Source organism: Lipotes vexillifer, unplaced genomic scaffold (genome assembly GCF_000442215.2).
Source record: "Lipotes vexillifer unplaced genomic scaffold, Lipotes_vexillifer_v1.1 scaffold342, whole genome shotgun sequence".
NCBI classification, from domain to species: domain Eukaryota; kingdom Metazoa; phylum Chordata; class Mammalia; order Artiodactyla; family Lipotidae; genus Lipotes; species Lipotes vexillifer.
Window position 1 is genome coordinate 280,849 of NW_006786802.1, and position 14,227 is coordinate 295,075.

The 14,227-nt window shown below is 41.3% G+C and overlaps 1 protein-coding gene across 1 annotated transcript in view; it reads right to left on the reverse strand.

Moving 5' to 3' along the window:
• Positions 1–13,982, reverse strand: part of AMFR (autocrine motility factor receptor) — a 42,264-nt gene extending 28,282 nt beyond the window's left edge. Inside the window, exons 1-4 of the mRNA XM_007459439.1 lie at positions 13,716–13,982; positions 6,295–6,387; positions 2,619–2,783; positions 1,095–1,247 (exon numbers count right to left, since the gene is read on the reverse strand). Of these exons, the coding sequence (XP_007459501.1) occupies positions 1,095–1,247; positions 2,619–2,783; positions 6,295–6,387; positions 13,716–13,982 (678 nt within the window). The remainder of the gene's footprint in view (positions 1–1,094; positions 1,248–2,618; positions 2,784–6,294; positions 6,388–13,715) is intronic.
• Positions 13,983–14,227: the final 245 nt, after the last annotated feature.

Below are 14,227 nucleotides of genomic sequence, written 5' to 3' on the forward strand. Positions count from 1 at the left end.
TTCCCTATTTTTCTTACACTACTATATTATACTCCAAAATGAATGCTATTAAGCAAAATAAATTTTAACCCTATTCTAACAATTCCCAATTAGTAGTTCAAACTCAGTGTTTTGATATTAGCTATCTACTGATATTGATATTAGATATCTATTATTTCATTTTTTCCATTAATAATAGCAATTATGGACAAGATAAAAGTACTTTGCCTTTGGCCTGAGGAAAAAAGCAAATATAGCCACTGAATATAAAGAACATACAAAAAATTTGATTTCTATTGAACAGAAATGAGTATTTTCAGAAAGGGTTTAAAAGTAAATTTTAAAATATACATGAATATCTCAGATTATTCTTTCAAAACAATGAATACAGTTTGCATATATATTGTATTATTCTATAAAATCTTAATTTATGGCCTATCTAAAATAACCAATTACAGGATATTTCCTTACTAATTGTTACCAATCATTGTTTACAATATCTTAAGGAGAAAACCTTTCCCACTTGGAAGTCACAGAACTTGGATTGTGCTACTTTTGCCACTTTGGAACTTTAAGCAATTCACTTCACCCTCCATGCCCGTTTCCCCATTAATAAACAGGAATAATAAAATGAGTCAATATATGTAAGGTATTTAGAACAATCCCCAGCATATAGTAAGCCCTATATAAATGTCGGCAAAAATAATTACAGTTGACCCTTGGGCAGTATGGGAGTTCATCCCCATATGATTTATAGTCGGGCCTCCGTATCCAGTTCCTTTGCATCTGTGGATTCAACCAACCAGGGACCATGCAGTACTGCAGAATTTACTACTGAAAAATATCCATGTATAAGTGGACCCACAAAGTTCAAACTCACGTTGTTCAAGGGTCAACTGTACTTTTTATTATGTTGTAGCAAGGATTATGTGAAATAATATATGTAAAAGCAATCGGTACCAATACCCAACCCCAAACGAAGGAACTCAAAAAATGCTTGTTAAAATGAAGACCAGATATCCACCGTGGGTGAAAATAATCTGTCAATAATCCTCTAGCTTCCTTGAAAACACATAGGAACATAATCAGAGCAAAAGCCCATCTCTGCATCTTACCTCTGCAGCCATGAAAGCCAATGTGTGCATCCCATGGGTGTAGCCTGTGACACAACAGACAACTGCTAATCCACAGCAGGAAAGCAGCATAGCAATCAGTAGAGACAGAACTCGACCATGGCTACTCATCGGTGTGGTGGGCGAAAAGGAAAGCTAAAAATGCAAAACAGGAGAAGGAAGCTCATTTTTCAGCATGGCAGTGTTAATTAAACCTGACTAAGCATGGCAGTGTTAATTAAACTCAAGGTTAACCTTGGTGTCTTTGTTTGGAGGTCTGTGCGTAGCCGCACGGCCAAATGGAAAGCACAGAAAAGTATCCCATTACCAGATGGTCAAAATTCTCCAACCAACCTAAATATGAGTATGAGCTGATATTTTGAGATCTTTATCATTTAATTTATGGAATATAACAATATACATTATATTTGCATCTCAAATTCTCAAGGATCCTCCTACCAGTGGGATTATAAGCCTCTAGAAACAATTTGCCAAAGGAATGTAATTCTCTCTTCTGGCTTCAACAGGACTCAACTTCAACAGGGCAGCACCACATTCTGTTGTGTTCTTTCACAATCTTGTTCTAGCCCTAATCCCTCAAAGCCACTTGGGAGGACATTCCTAGCCCGTTCACGGCTAGGACAACTGAAGTGTAATCCAGGTGCAGACTGACTACTACCATAATGCTATGTTAACAGTATACAGCTTGGAAAGGAAGGCCTGGGGCTGTGACTCCTGAGCAGAAAGGTGTAGATACCAAACCAGCTGGGAAGGTTAGAAGCGCCTGTCCATGGCCTGGGATGGGGGTTGAATTATGAAACAGCTAAAGGCTTTGGAACTGAGATTAACTCACACAGATGTGCAAGGACCACCATGGTCCATGAGGACTGGGTAAAGAAAGGGGCAAGCAGGGCTGTGGAGTGGGTTTAACGGAGAGGCAGGATTGTAGGCGTCCATTTACTGAGGATCCACGAGATTAGTTCGGGACTACCAACAAATGAAGATTCACCCACACAACTCTGAAGCCAAGAGGCAGATCTTGTACCCAGACAGAAAAGGTTCACTTCTCCAAGGACCAAGAAAGCCAAGAGAGCTAATTCAGTCCTGGCCCAGGGTGGAAACAATGTAAGCTAGTCAGAAAGAAGGGCTCCAAGAACCAGAGTAAGAAGGGGGAAAATGGAAGGAGATTAGAACAGAAAACATCTGGAAGAGACCAGCTTTTCTTCAGTTTATATATTAAGGTTTCCTTGCACTGTGATCAAAACAGTTTGTGTAGGTGATTTGACCTCACGTGGGCTGTAAGGCAACACTACTGGGGAGGGGAAGGAAACCTCCCTAGGGGACACTGCTCCTGCATTCCTTGGCTGCTGCAGAAAGTTCCTCAAGAAACAGGTAGGAGGTACCTGATCCAGGAGCCTTCCCTGGGAGAGCTATCCTGCACATGTGTGTCACAGCTCACTCGTATTACACAATTCAGACCTGGCAAATGTGTGCCTAAGCAAGAAAAGAGCTTGGCTAAAAACTCACATATTCAAACCGGTCCTTGCAGAGCTGAACCATCAGATGCAGAAATACCAGTCCAGCAAACCAGAGGCACCACATGACCACTTCTTCCACTGTCTGGACGTTCAGCACACCAAAAATGAAAATGAACTTGTAGAAAATGAAATTCCAAAACTTGTCTTTGAGGTGCTAAAAAGAAAAATATTTATAAAGGTGATTACCATTATACCTAACCCATTCAAGGAGAAGGTAACATAACAAAAGCTGGCTTCTAAGGAGAAAATAGTCTATTCTCACCTTTCTAACACTTGTCCACAAGAAAATATCAATAGAAGGCAAAGAAAAAATGAGCCCTCTGAAGAATAAAGGGAAGACACCTAGAAAGTAATCTATAGATTTTGGATTGAATTCTATAGTTATGAAATTTTAGCCATTAAAAGGGGAGTAATATTAGTTTAGTACCTTATGTATTAATAATACATATACTTCTAACACAAAATAAAAAAGAATGGTGAGAGCTCCAAGTATCATTTTTAATACTTCTACTCTCTAGTTTTTTGTTTTTTTTTTTTGCGGTACACAGGCCTCTCACTGTTGTGGCCTCTCCCGTTGCGGAGCACAGGCTCCGGACGCGCAGGCTCAGCGGACATGGCTCACGGGCCTACCCGCTCCGTGGCATGTGGGATCTTCCCGGACCGGGGCACGAACCCGTGTCCCCTGCATCAGCAGGCGGACTCTCAACCACTGCGCCACCAGGGAAGCCCTACTCTCTAGATTTTTAAAACAAACAAAAGAAAAAGACTGGACATTCTCCTTCCTTTTTATTTTTTTAAACATCCTTCAGATTCAAAAATAATATATGCTCATTTGCCAGCCATAATCAATAATGTATGAAAAAGTACAAAGAAAATTAAAACAAAAATGATGCCTTAACATTTTATGCATTTTTCTTCCTAAATGTAAAACATTGATTTTTGTATACTTTTATTTCAGTTATATGGTGAGAACCTTACCAGTGCCAATGAATACTGTCTGAATAGACCACTTTAGTGGTTACACATGGACACCGAAATGTTTTTTTCACCATTCAGAAAATGTTATAATGAATATCTTTGTACAAGTTTCTATTTTTTCAGCATTACTGAATCAAAGCTTACGGATATTGTTATGGTTTCTAATAAGTAAAATCCACCTGATTTCCAAACAAGTTATATAAATGTACACTCCCACAGAAGTATATCTGCTTCACTGTACTCTTTCTTACACTGAGGATGTCCAGTTTTAAAAATCTTTACTATCCTGAAAAAAAGGGCAATGAGGGGCGTCTAGCCAACAGATATTAAAAGATACCTCAAGCCATCTGTGGGAGTGGTGGCAACTGTGTGCAGAGGATAAGGATGAAAATATGGCTCCTAAGTATACTTTTATGTATAGTTTTGAACCATGTGAATGTTTCACAAATTCAAAAACTTAGAAAGAAAAGCAAAATTGAATAAAAACAGAAATAATTGAACCTACATGCGGAACAAATTGATAATGTGACTATTTAAAGATAAGAGTTATTTTGAGAACTTTAAAACACTGTACTCTGACTGTACACCCTTTGTTCAGAGAACAAAACGAACTAGGAATCCTTGGTGAATGTCTGTTTCCAGATCTGGGGCAGGAAAGCATGAAGTGAACCTAGAACATTTTGTGTCCTGGTTCTGAACCTTCACTCCACCATCTATCTGCTGTGTGGCTTTAGGCAAGTTACTTACAATCCCCAGGCTTTGGTTTCCCCATCTATAAGACGGGTCTTGTAACAACAGCATATACCTCATAAAATAGTTGGGATAACTCAGTAAGTTAATATACGTACGGTGCTTAGATAAGTGCCATAGTAGGCATTAAGTGCATTTAAAAAATTCTTTGTTCTACACCGCCACTTAACGGTTGAATATTTGTCCAATTTTAGGTAGTCAATGTCTTTGCCTCTAGCATTACTCTATTTCTTGAAGTTTAAGCACACAGAGAGTAAACCCATGTCAATTCTGTAGCATTCTAACTCAAAATGGTGCTTAAGGGCTTCCCTGGTGGCGCAATGGTTGAGAGTCCGCCTGCCAATGCAGGGGACACGGGTTCGTGCCCCGGTCCGGGAAGATCCCACGTGCCGTGGAGCAGCTAGGCCCGTAAGCCATGGCTGCTAAGCCTGTGTGTCCAGAGCCTGTGCTCCGCAATGGGAGAGGACACAACAGTGAGAGGCCCACGTACCGCAAAAAAAAAAAAACAGCGCTTAATAAATGCTACTGGATGACACTGGTCAAAAACTGTCATCACTGAACAACATGAAAGACGTGATCTATACTGAAAAAACTGAAAGTAGAGCTGAGTGACAAATGTGCCCATTATGATTACCTCCAGGTATTTGAAAAATCTCTATAATACTCCAAGGTTATGTTTTCTGTAAATTTTGAACTGATATTTAACATTTTAGGAAAAAGAAAGCAGTATGTAAGGCCCACTGGTGCCAGATCAATCCACCAGCAATTAGGCTGCTTGCCTGGCCTGACCAATTTCTGGCCCACAAGTCAAAAGTTTTTCCTGAAAACAAAAGAAGCATCAAAAAAAAGCTTCTGTATCCTACCAAAAAACCCTCTATGTTCTACTGATCCCATCTGGGAGACCTCTGGAGTCGATATTTTGGAGAAAGTACTGAATACTCACCAATGAAAAATTTCTGGGAAAACAAAGAGTCCTGCCCTTAACAGCATCCAAGGGCTCAATCACACAGTAAATGAATTTCAACTCTAAACTAGGATCTCAGCTGATTTAATAACAAGAGATTTGGGTTGAAAAGGATACGTAAGGGGTGAGGCCACTGTTGTACTTTTAATGTAGTAGGCTCCTGTGTCTTACCACTGGGATAAGATAAAGTACAATATAGTTCTGTTTGTATGTTACTGTTTTAAAGGCCAGTTCTAAATTCTTACTTTAAAACACACTATTCTACACTCCATCCACTAAAATCCTTGGGGAACTGCCAATGTGTACAGTATGCTTGTGGCATTAATTCTTTAATGAAAGCACCTCTTGCTCATACATGCATTCTGAGAGTAATGTTCAAATGTCAGACTATCTCACCTGACGCTGCTTGTAGAATGACGAATCTTAATACACTTTTCCAAAGGGAAAAACTAAAATCTCTCAGTAAATTCCTTTGGAAAAGAACCCATATTCTAAAGAATGATATATACAATTACTCAAACTAAAACAAGTCTGAGCTTCTTTTAAAATTACCTCATAAAAGTCATGAGGAAATAGCTATAAAGAACAATATTGGGACAACTTGGATACATTAAATACAGATTGTGGATTATAAAGTATTTCATCAATGCTGAATTTCCTGATTTTGATCACTGTGCTATGGTTACCTAAGAAAATGTCCTTGCTCTTAGGAAACACATATTAAAGCACTTGAGGTTAAAGGGGTATGATGTCCCCAGTTTACTCTCAAAAGGATCACAAAAAATATGTATATATAAATAAAAGGCAACTGTTAGAGTAAATGGGGAAAAATGTTAATAACTCTGAATCTGGATGAAGTCTATATAGGAGTTCTTCATATTATTTGTACAACTTTTCTGTAAGTTTGAAATTATACCAAAAAATTTTTTCTTTAATCTGGTCACAAGAATGCATCCTTGCTATCTGGACTTACCTGTCTTTCGCTCACTCGAAGAGGGCCAAACACAATACACTGGATTAGCTTAGCCACCAACATCAAAACACAGCAAGCAGTATTTACTAGAACCTGTACACAAACCAAAGAAAGGAAGTTTATTTCCGGTTGAAAAATAAAAGCAGCTCTAAAAATTTTATATTAGGAATTCAGCCAACATTTCTAATAACTGAGACTTTCCAGTTCTCTACCAGTACAAAATAAGTAATATTTGAAGGGGCACATTTTTATGGGTGGCAGGGTACGGATGAGGAGTGGGGAGGAAGGTACCAACTCAGCAGTTAATTCACAGAGCCCTGTCCCAACATGTACCCTCCAGAAGGCCATCTTCCCCTTCAGTCTTAACTGAATTGTGTGTAAACTTTGTACTGTATGCACCTTAAAAAAACCGTAAGTATCTCCTAGGTACATCACTTCCTACATTAAGATTTTGACAGCCTAGAAGAAAACTTTTCCAGAAAATGCAGTTATCATGAACAGTGAAGTCCAGCACCCAAACATCCTGCCCTGCCCTGTCAGAAAGACAGGACATGTGGAGAAGAGTGTGGATGGTCATAAAAAATTCACAAGATCATGAAGAACTGAGAATCAAACACATACACGTTTTCAAATGTACTGCAACGGGACAAAAGACATCTGTGGTTAGTGTTGGCCTTAAAGTAAAGGTTCTGGGGCATTCGAGGGGAGTGGAATCAAGAAAGCAGGAAGAGCTGAGAACTGAAAGGCAACCATGAGACACCAATGACAATCTAAAGCCTTCTTCACCAGCAAGTGGAAAACTTTCTTAGTAATTAAGAGAGGGATCTCCTTACACCTAAACAACAAATGCTTACAAAATGAAAACATGGGCTGCCCCTGACTCAGACGCTAGTGTGGCACATCACATTACTGATGCTCAAATGATTTCTAAAACCACAGAACCTGAAAAAGCCAAAAGGACCTTGATGAAGATGGTAAAGAGGACTTTTATTAAGAGCAAATGAAAACAAACACCAACACCGTAAAGGCTGCTTCGATCTTTGATTCACTAAGTTTACAGGAAGGTGGCCATATTCCTCTTTCCAGGTCATTCTTCCATCTATTTTTAAAAGAAGCAAATGATATTTTAAGAATAAGTAAATAAAAGGAAGGTGACGGAAGAGAGTAAGATAAGAAAGCAAACTCCTTAAGATCTCTTCAGGTTCCCCTTAGCGCTTCACACCATCCAGCCCTGTGGTAGCCCTGACACATTACATACAATGAATGGTAGCCCTGATTCATTACAAAAGATTAAATTATGTTTAGTTACATTCTGCCTGTCTAATGGGGCAAGAAAGTATGTGATGTATTTTCAAAGAACTGAAACAAAAAAAGTGCTGAAAAATGAAACTCTTCTGGTAAATTAAATCCTTCAAATAGCCAGGAAAAAACCCAAATTAGTTATCCAAAACATCCCACCTCCCTAACATGACTCCCTGTGGAGCAGCCCTATTCAAAACATTCCAACAAATAGTGTAGAATACTAAATTTTAAGGAGATGAAATAGAGGTTTAAAAGGCTAGTCTTCATTGTGCTCTAAACCAGTTAATGGGAACCCCAATCATGTTAATTAAGAAAAAATGTCCTAAGACAAAACTACAGCCCCAATCCTTCACGCCATATCCCCCAGCTGAAGAGGATTTTTAAAATCAGCCAAACATCCCAAGCCTAATTACAAAACAGTTTTTTAAAATTCTTCCTGTTTTTGCAGGTAGGCTTACAAAGTAAAGAAATAAATTCAACACATTTAGCACCTACTTGCTCAAGGCATGTGGGATTAAGAGAAATGAGGGTGATCTGGACTCTGCGCTCAAAGAGCTTTTAGGATCTACAAGACACAGAACTTGGTAAGCATCTAACAGACCAAGCCAGCTGCTGGGAGAACAGAGGATAAATCAAATTTAGGGTCGCTTAATCATTTCTCTACCCTAAACAGCATTCTCATACACCTTGGGTTACAAAGTAAGAAATAAAATATTACTTCTCAGGTAAAACTTTTCTTAAGTTTTTCTAAGTTCAAAAATGAGGTATAGGGCTTCCCTGGTGGCACAGTGGTTGAGAATCCGCCTGCCGATGCAGGGGACACGGGTTCGTGCCCTGGTCCGGGAAGATCCCACATGCCGCGGAGCGGCTGGGCCCGTGCGCCATGGCCGCTGAGCCTGCGCGTCTGGAGCCGGTGCTCTGCAACAGGAGAGGCCACAACAGTGAGAGGCCCGCGTACCGCAAAAAAAAAAAAAGAAAAAAAAAAGAGGTATAAAAATTTTGTATCTTTGATTTACCAAAAAGAAAAAAGTGGAAGTGGAAGTCCCTCATAATTCCATCACCAGTAGATAAACATTTCCTATTGTAATATAAATGGAAGATTTAAAAATCAGCACAGCTAAGAAGGGAAAAAGGGCTTGAGAAAGTAAACTGATATGAGAAAGGGATTTTATGTAAAAGGAAAGAGATAACCTTTTGTGAACTTTATGAAAGTGAAAGCTATACAGGATTGGAAGCAACTAAATTATTTTAAGATCATGAAGGAAGTGTTTTTAAAAACATCTCAATAATTATTAACTATTTATTCTATTCTACTTACAGAAAAATGTCTTAATTTCACAAATATCATCATTCCAATAAATTCCCAATTTTAAAATTGACAAAGGCTTGAAAAATTGCAGATACAGAAACATAATCGTACCATTCCTCATTTAAAAGCAAATCCCAGGATTACCATATACACGTTACTATATATAAAATAGATAATCAACAAGGACCTATTGTATAGCACAGGGAACTCTACTCAATATTCTGTAATAACCTTTATGGGAAAAGAATCTGAAAAAGAATGGCTACATGTATATGTATAACTGAATCACTTAGCCATACACGTGAAACTAATACAACACTGTAAATTAACTATACTCCATTATAAAATTAAAATTAAAATTCCAAATCAGATCCCACTAGGTCATCAGTGATATCCTTACAGAAACAACACTTCAGCCCATATTTAAACCAACGGAATTGGGACAAACTTTCTCACCTCACTTTATCATTGCAGATCACAGTAAAAGTACTAACCTCATTCTGCTCTACACAGCTAACTAATCTTTCTTGGTGAGCAGAATCCAAACTTAAATGTAAGTAAATCTAAGTACAAGGGGTTCACTGTTTATAATAGCAGAAAAATGAAAACCAATTAAATGTCCATCAGGGAGGTTAGTTCAATAAACCGTAAAACAGCCATTCAACAGAATACAATGAAGCCAGGAAAACTAAGTCAGCAGTTCTGCATTTACTAGCATTATACAGAACCTTCAAGATAACCTGTTCACTGAAAAAAAAGCAAAGTGTAGAAATGTGATTACTACGCTACCTTCTGTGTATGAAAAAGAAGGAATATGTATACATACCATATATAGTTGTATAATATGTAGATGTGAACTGTGTCGATTTGATCAATCTGGGTATTTCTTAGTCTTCTACTTAACACCAGCACTAACTACCCCCTCCCCCCGCCAAAACACACCTTGTATCAGTCTCCTCCTTTAAGGACAACTGGAATGTTACTTTTCTGTAGGCTCCCAGTGACAAGTATAAAATGCCAGTAATGCAAACTCCCCCTTATTATACTGATGCTTGTGTTCCTCTTTGCACAACATTAGGGAAATAAATGAGATTACGTATACAAAGCATGCAGCATGCATCTCGCGAGCAATCAAATAGCAATCTCCTTCCCCCCTACTATAAAGATTTTTTCCTATATTTTTAAGTTGTTTATCTAGGCTTATATCCTATTATTTACAAGTTTAGTCTTTTTCTTCAGCTGCCCCAACATTTCTGGAGCTAACATTTTTCTCTAATCATCTTTGGAATATTCATCTCATAAAGACTCAAACCGAGTAAATTACTTTCAGTTCTCAAGTTGTATAATTATGTGAAGATGGGTCCTTTGAAGCAGGAGTCAGAAACTTTTTCTCTAATGGGCTATCAGACAGTAAATATTTTTAGACTCTGTAGGCCACATGCTCTCAGTCACATATTCTTCCTTTCGGAAAAAAAAAACTTTAAAAATGTAAAAAACATTATTAGCTAATAGGCCAAATAGGCCAACACAGTTTGCCAATCCCTGCTCTCAACGGTCAGTTCACTTTTATCTATTTTCGTTTTTGGTGACTTTTTCCCTTGACACTTCTATTTAAACGACTTCATTTGCATATAATTAAGTCATCAGAACCTTAAAACTTGTTTCATATGTCTATTTCTCCATTTTACCATGTCCAGCTCTTACAGTTTTAAAAGCAAATACATAAAAAAGAAAAAGAAAAAACCAGAACTGAAAAAAAACAGGAGAAAGCAATGAAACTAATGAGTAAGATTAATGAAGTTGAAAAGCCATAAACACCTGAACAATTCAAAACAATGATGGAAACTGATCAGGAGGTACTTTAATGGAAGTGACATCTGAACAATGTAAAATTACCCGAGAAATGAGTAACAAAATAAAACCTAATCTGGAATGAAAGTTCTAGAAAGACATGAAGAAACAAATAATCATGTCAAACCTGGGTATTTGTTAGTGCAACAAAACAACCCTGGGAACCTCCCCTCACACCTGTTCTCAATGTCAGTGCCAGAGGGCCACCTGGAGAACTTTCTTTGGGGACGGGAGTCTTAGGTCACTACCTCTCCTGGCCTCTTCCCTGTCTACATAAATCCATCTTCCCCACTGCGGCTATAGGTCCGCCCCTGAAAAGATCATCTCATCATGACAGCCCCTCCTCCCCTCCACTCCCACTTAAACCTCTGGCCCATGAAATAATGTTCACACTCCTTAACAGAGCAGGCAAGGTTTACATCATCTGACCTTCACTCCATACCCCATCCTCTGCCTCATCAGTTTCTCAACCATTAACATGCCTAAAATCACCTAGGACATTAATCAAAATGAAGACATTATATCAGTATCTATATTCATCTAAACTGTGCCCTACAAAGATAAGTTTTAGAGATTCCAATATGCAAAATAATATCTAGCAGGAATTGCAAACTGGCAGAAAGATAATTGATTGTTTTGTCTTGCCTTTTTTAAAAAATATATTTATTTATTTATTTGGTTGCACCGGGTCCTAGTTGCAGCAGGCGGGCTCCTTAGTTGGGCTCCTTAGTTGCGGCAGGTGAACTCTTAGTTGCGGCACACATGTGGGATCTAGTTCCCTGACCAGGGATCGAACCCGGGCCCCCTGCACTGGGAGCAAGGAGTCTTATCCAGTGCGTCACTAGGGAAGTCCCTTGTTTGGTTTTTAAAAAATTGAATCTGAGTGTCCTTGGGCAGGGCAAGAAAGGATCCATTCTGACAAAGGCCCCACCATACATTCACCTAATAATGCGATCTGCCAGGCCTCGGAGGAAGGAATTTGAGATTTTGACTCCCACTCGTCTACTAAAGCAGAAACTTAAGTAATGAGTGATGAGGAAAGCTGACAATGCATACATGGAGGGTCTGAGGAACCAAGGAAGACCAAGATAAGTGTGAAAACCACAGAGGAAAGATGGAAGAAAAACAGCAAGATCAACTGAGAAAGGAAAAAAATCATCAGCAGATAGGAAGAAATTACAAACTCGCATGAGGCAAGACCTCTGTTGAAAAAGCTGGTAAGAAAAGGAAATTTTCTTAAAAGTAATTTTCACAGAAAATCAACAGGCTTTATGTAATGTTTTATGAAGAGATGTTAACCTTGGAATTTGAACATGAGTTTTGTAAAAAGAAACTCTGGGGAGGGGGCAGGGAGATCATTAAACAATACTAGTAGTTGTTAAATACTATAGCAGTTCCATTTCAAAGGCTTATTTGTATTATATACTTAAATATATACATATATATATATATAAAAGACTACATTATAATCTCAACATTTGGCAATATCACTCTTCACATCACAGTTTACCTGCCAACTGAAATGCAAAAATAGATTTTTAAAATCTGTGTAATAGAAATTAAACAAGAGACGTGTGGCTGAGTTCTTTCTCTTCTCCCTTCTTGTGTACTGTAAGGTTCAGCTTTACACAGCAGTGGAGGAATGGAACTTCACCCTTCACTGCCTTCTACTCACCTCTTCATCAGAAGGACCAAGAGACTTGATCCACACCCACAATTCATAAATCCCACTGCTTCCTAATGAAGCACAGCGGGATTAATTATAACAAATGAGTTGTGTATCATTCTGTATACTTGGAATATTAATCCCAGTCACTTACAGCCGGCTCTCACCCCAAAACGGGAATTTACAGGAGAAGACAAGACTCTGGACCCAAGACGCCACAGCAAATGCAAGGACAGACTTCAGTCCTGGAACAGCTTTTCTGATCGCCGTGGGGTTTCCGTGAGGCATTCAAAGGCTAAGGTAGAAGCCAAGCTCTTAAGCCAAAATACTGTTGATCTACCCGCCTGAAATTATCTGTTCTAATAAGTGAAACCAGCATTTATGCCTTGTAAATGCTGCTTATCTTACACTGGCAGACAAACTGGAAACCGTGTTTTAAAATGGATCACTAAAAGGAAAAATCCTGAGTTCAAATGGAGAGACACCTCTTGACTCCGAATGTTTTGGCTGCCTTCAGACATCAAAAGAAACTTTCATGAATCACCAGGTGAAAGCAGCAGGAAAGGAAGCACAGTGTGTGTGTGTTCTACCCAAACAGGACAATCACATAATAAATAGAAAAAAAAAAGGCCTCTCTCCAAACAGGAATGTCCGAACACACCCAGATGCCTAAAATTCTCCTATGCTCAACATCCGAATTGTCTCTTCCCTCCCTTCGTGGGAAACCTGTTAACATTTCCGGGTCTGACAGAGACAGAAAAGCCTTCCAACTTCCCTCCACAGTTAAATAAAATAGCCGGGGTAACTGACTGGCCGGTCCCAGCCAGGTCAACCCGCTCTTTGAGGGCTCCTTGTTTCCTTCCCGGTGGTCCCTCAGAACCCCAACTCTGCTCCGCCATCGTTTACTTCTCCTCCCAACCCACCCTAGCACCTCCCCACTACCCCCCGGCCCTGACACTCCCCGGCCGGCCGCGTCCCCTCGCGCCCCGCCCCCTGCGCCTCCCCAACCGCGTCCCGAAGTCCCTTCCTCAGGCCCTCAAAGGCGACCCTGCCCTCGGGACCCGCCCCTCCTCACGACCCCAAAGCCACCCCAACCAACCCCTCACAGGGTCCTTCAGTGGCGAGCACGCGGGCGGGGCCCCGCCCCCCGGGCCTCGCACTCGGGGGTCCCGGGGGGAGGGGACCCCGGCCCCAGCCACGCCCCCCACAGATAATGGGTGACATGGCGGTCCCCACAATCCCCCGCCCGGCTCCTCTCCGCTCCTCCTCGGCGGGCCCGGCAGCCTCGCTCACCCACACGAATAGGCTGTCCGAGAGCAGGTACTGGGCCACGTCGCGGGCCCGGGGTCCTCCGGTGCTCGGCCGGACGAGCGCGGCCGGGTCTGGCTGTACCGGGGCCGTTACCGGCTCCGCCTCGGCGGGCCCAGGCCCGGGCCTGGCCTCGGGCTGGCTGAGAGCGCGGTAGGCGCTGACGATGGTGCCGAGCAGGGCCAGGCCGCTGAGGCCCGTGTAGGTGCGGAGACTGGGCCAGGGGAAGCGCTCGAGGAAGAGCAGCGGCATGGCGGCAGCGGCGGCTTCCAGCCCCCAGGCTTCCCCGCGCTGCGGCCGGGCCGCGGCGGCCTCGCGAACGGCGCCCACGGGCTCTGGCGTCGCCGTTGCCGCTGCCGCCGCCTCCTCGCCGGGCCGGGCCGGGCTGCTCCTGGCCGCTCGCGCCGCTCCGCCCCGCGCCGCTCCCGCTGCTGCCCCTGCCGGCGCGGAAGAGCCTTGGCTGGCTAGGGGCGGGCCGCCGCCCCCAGCAGGGTGCG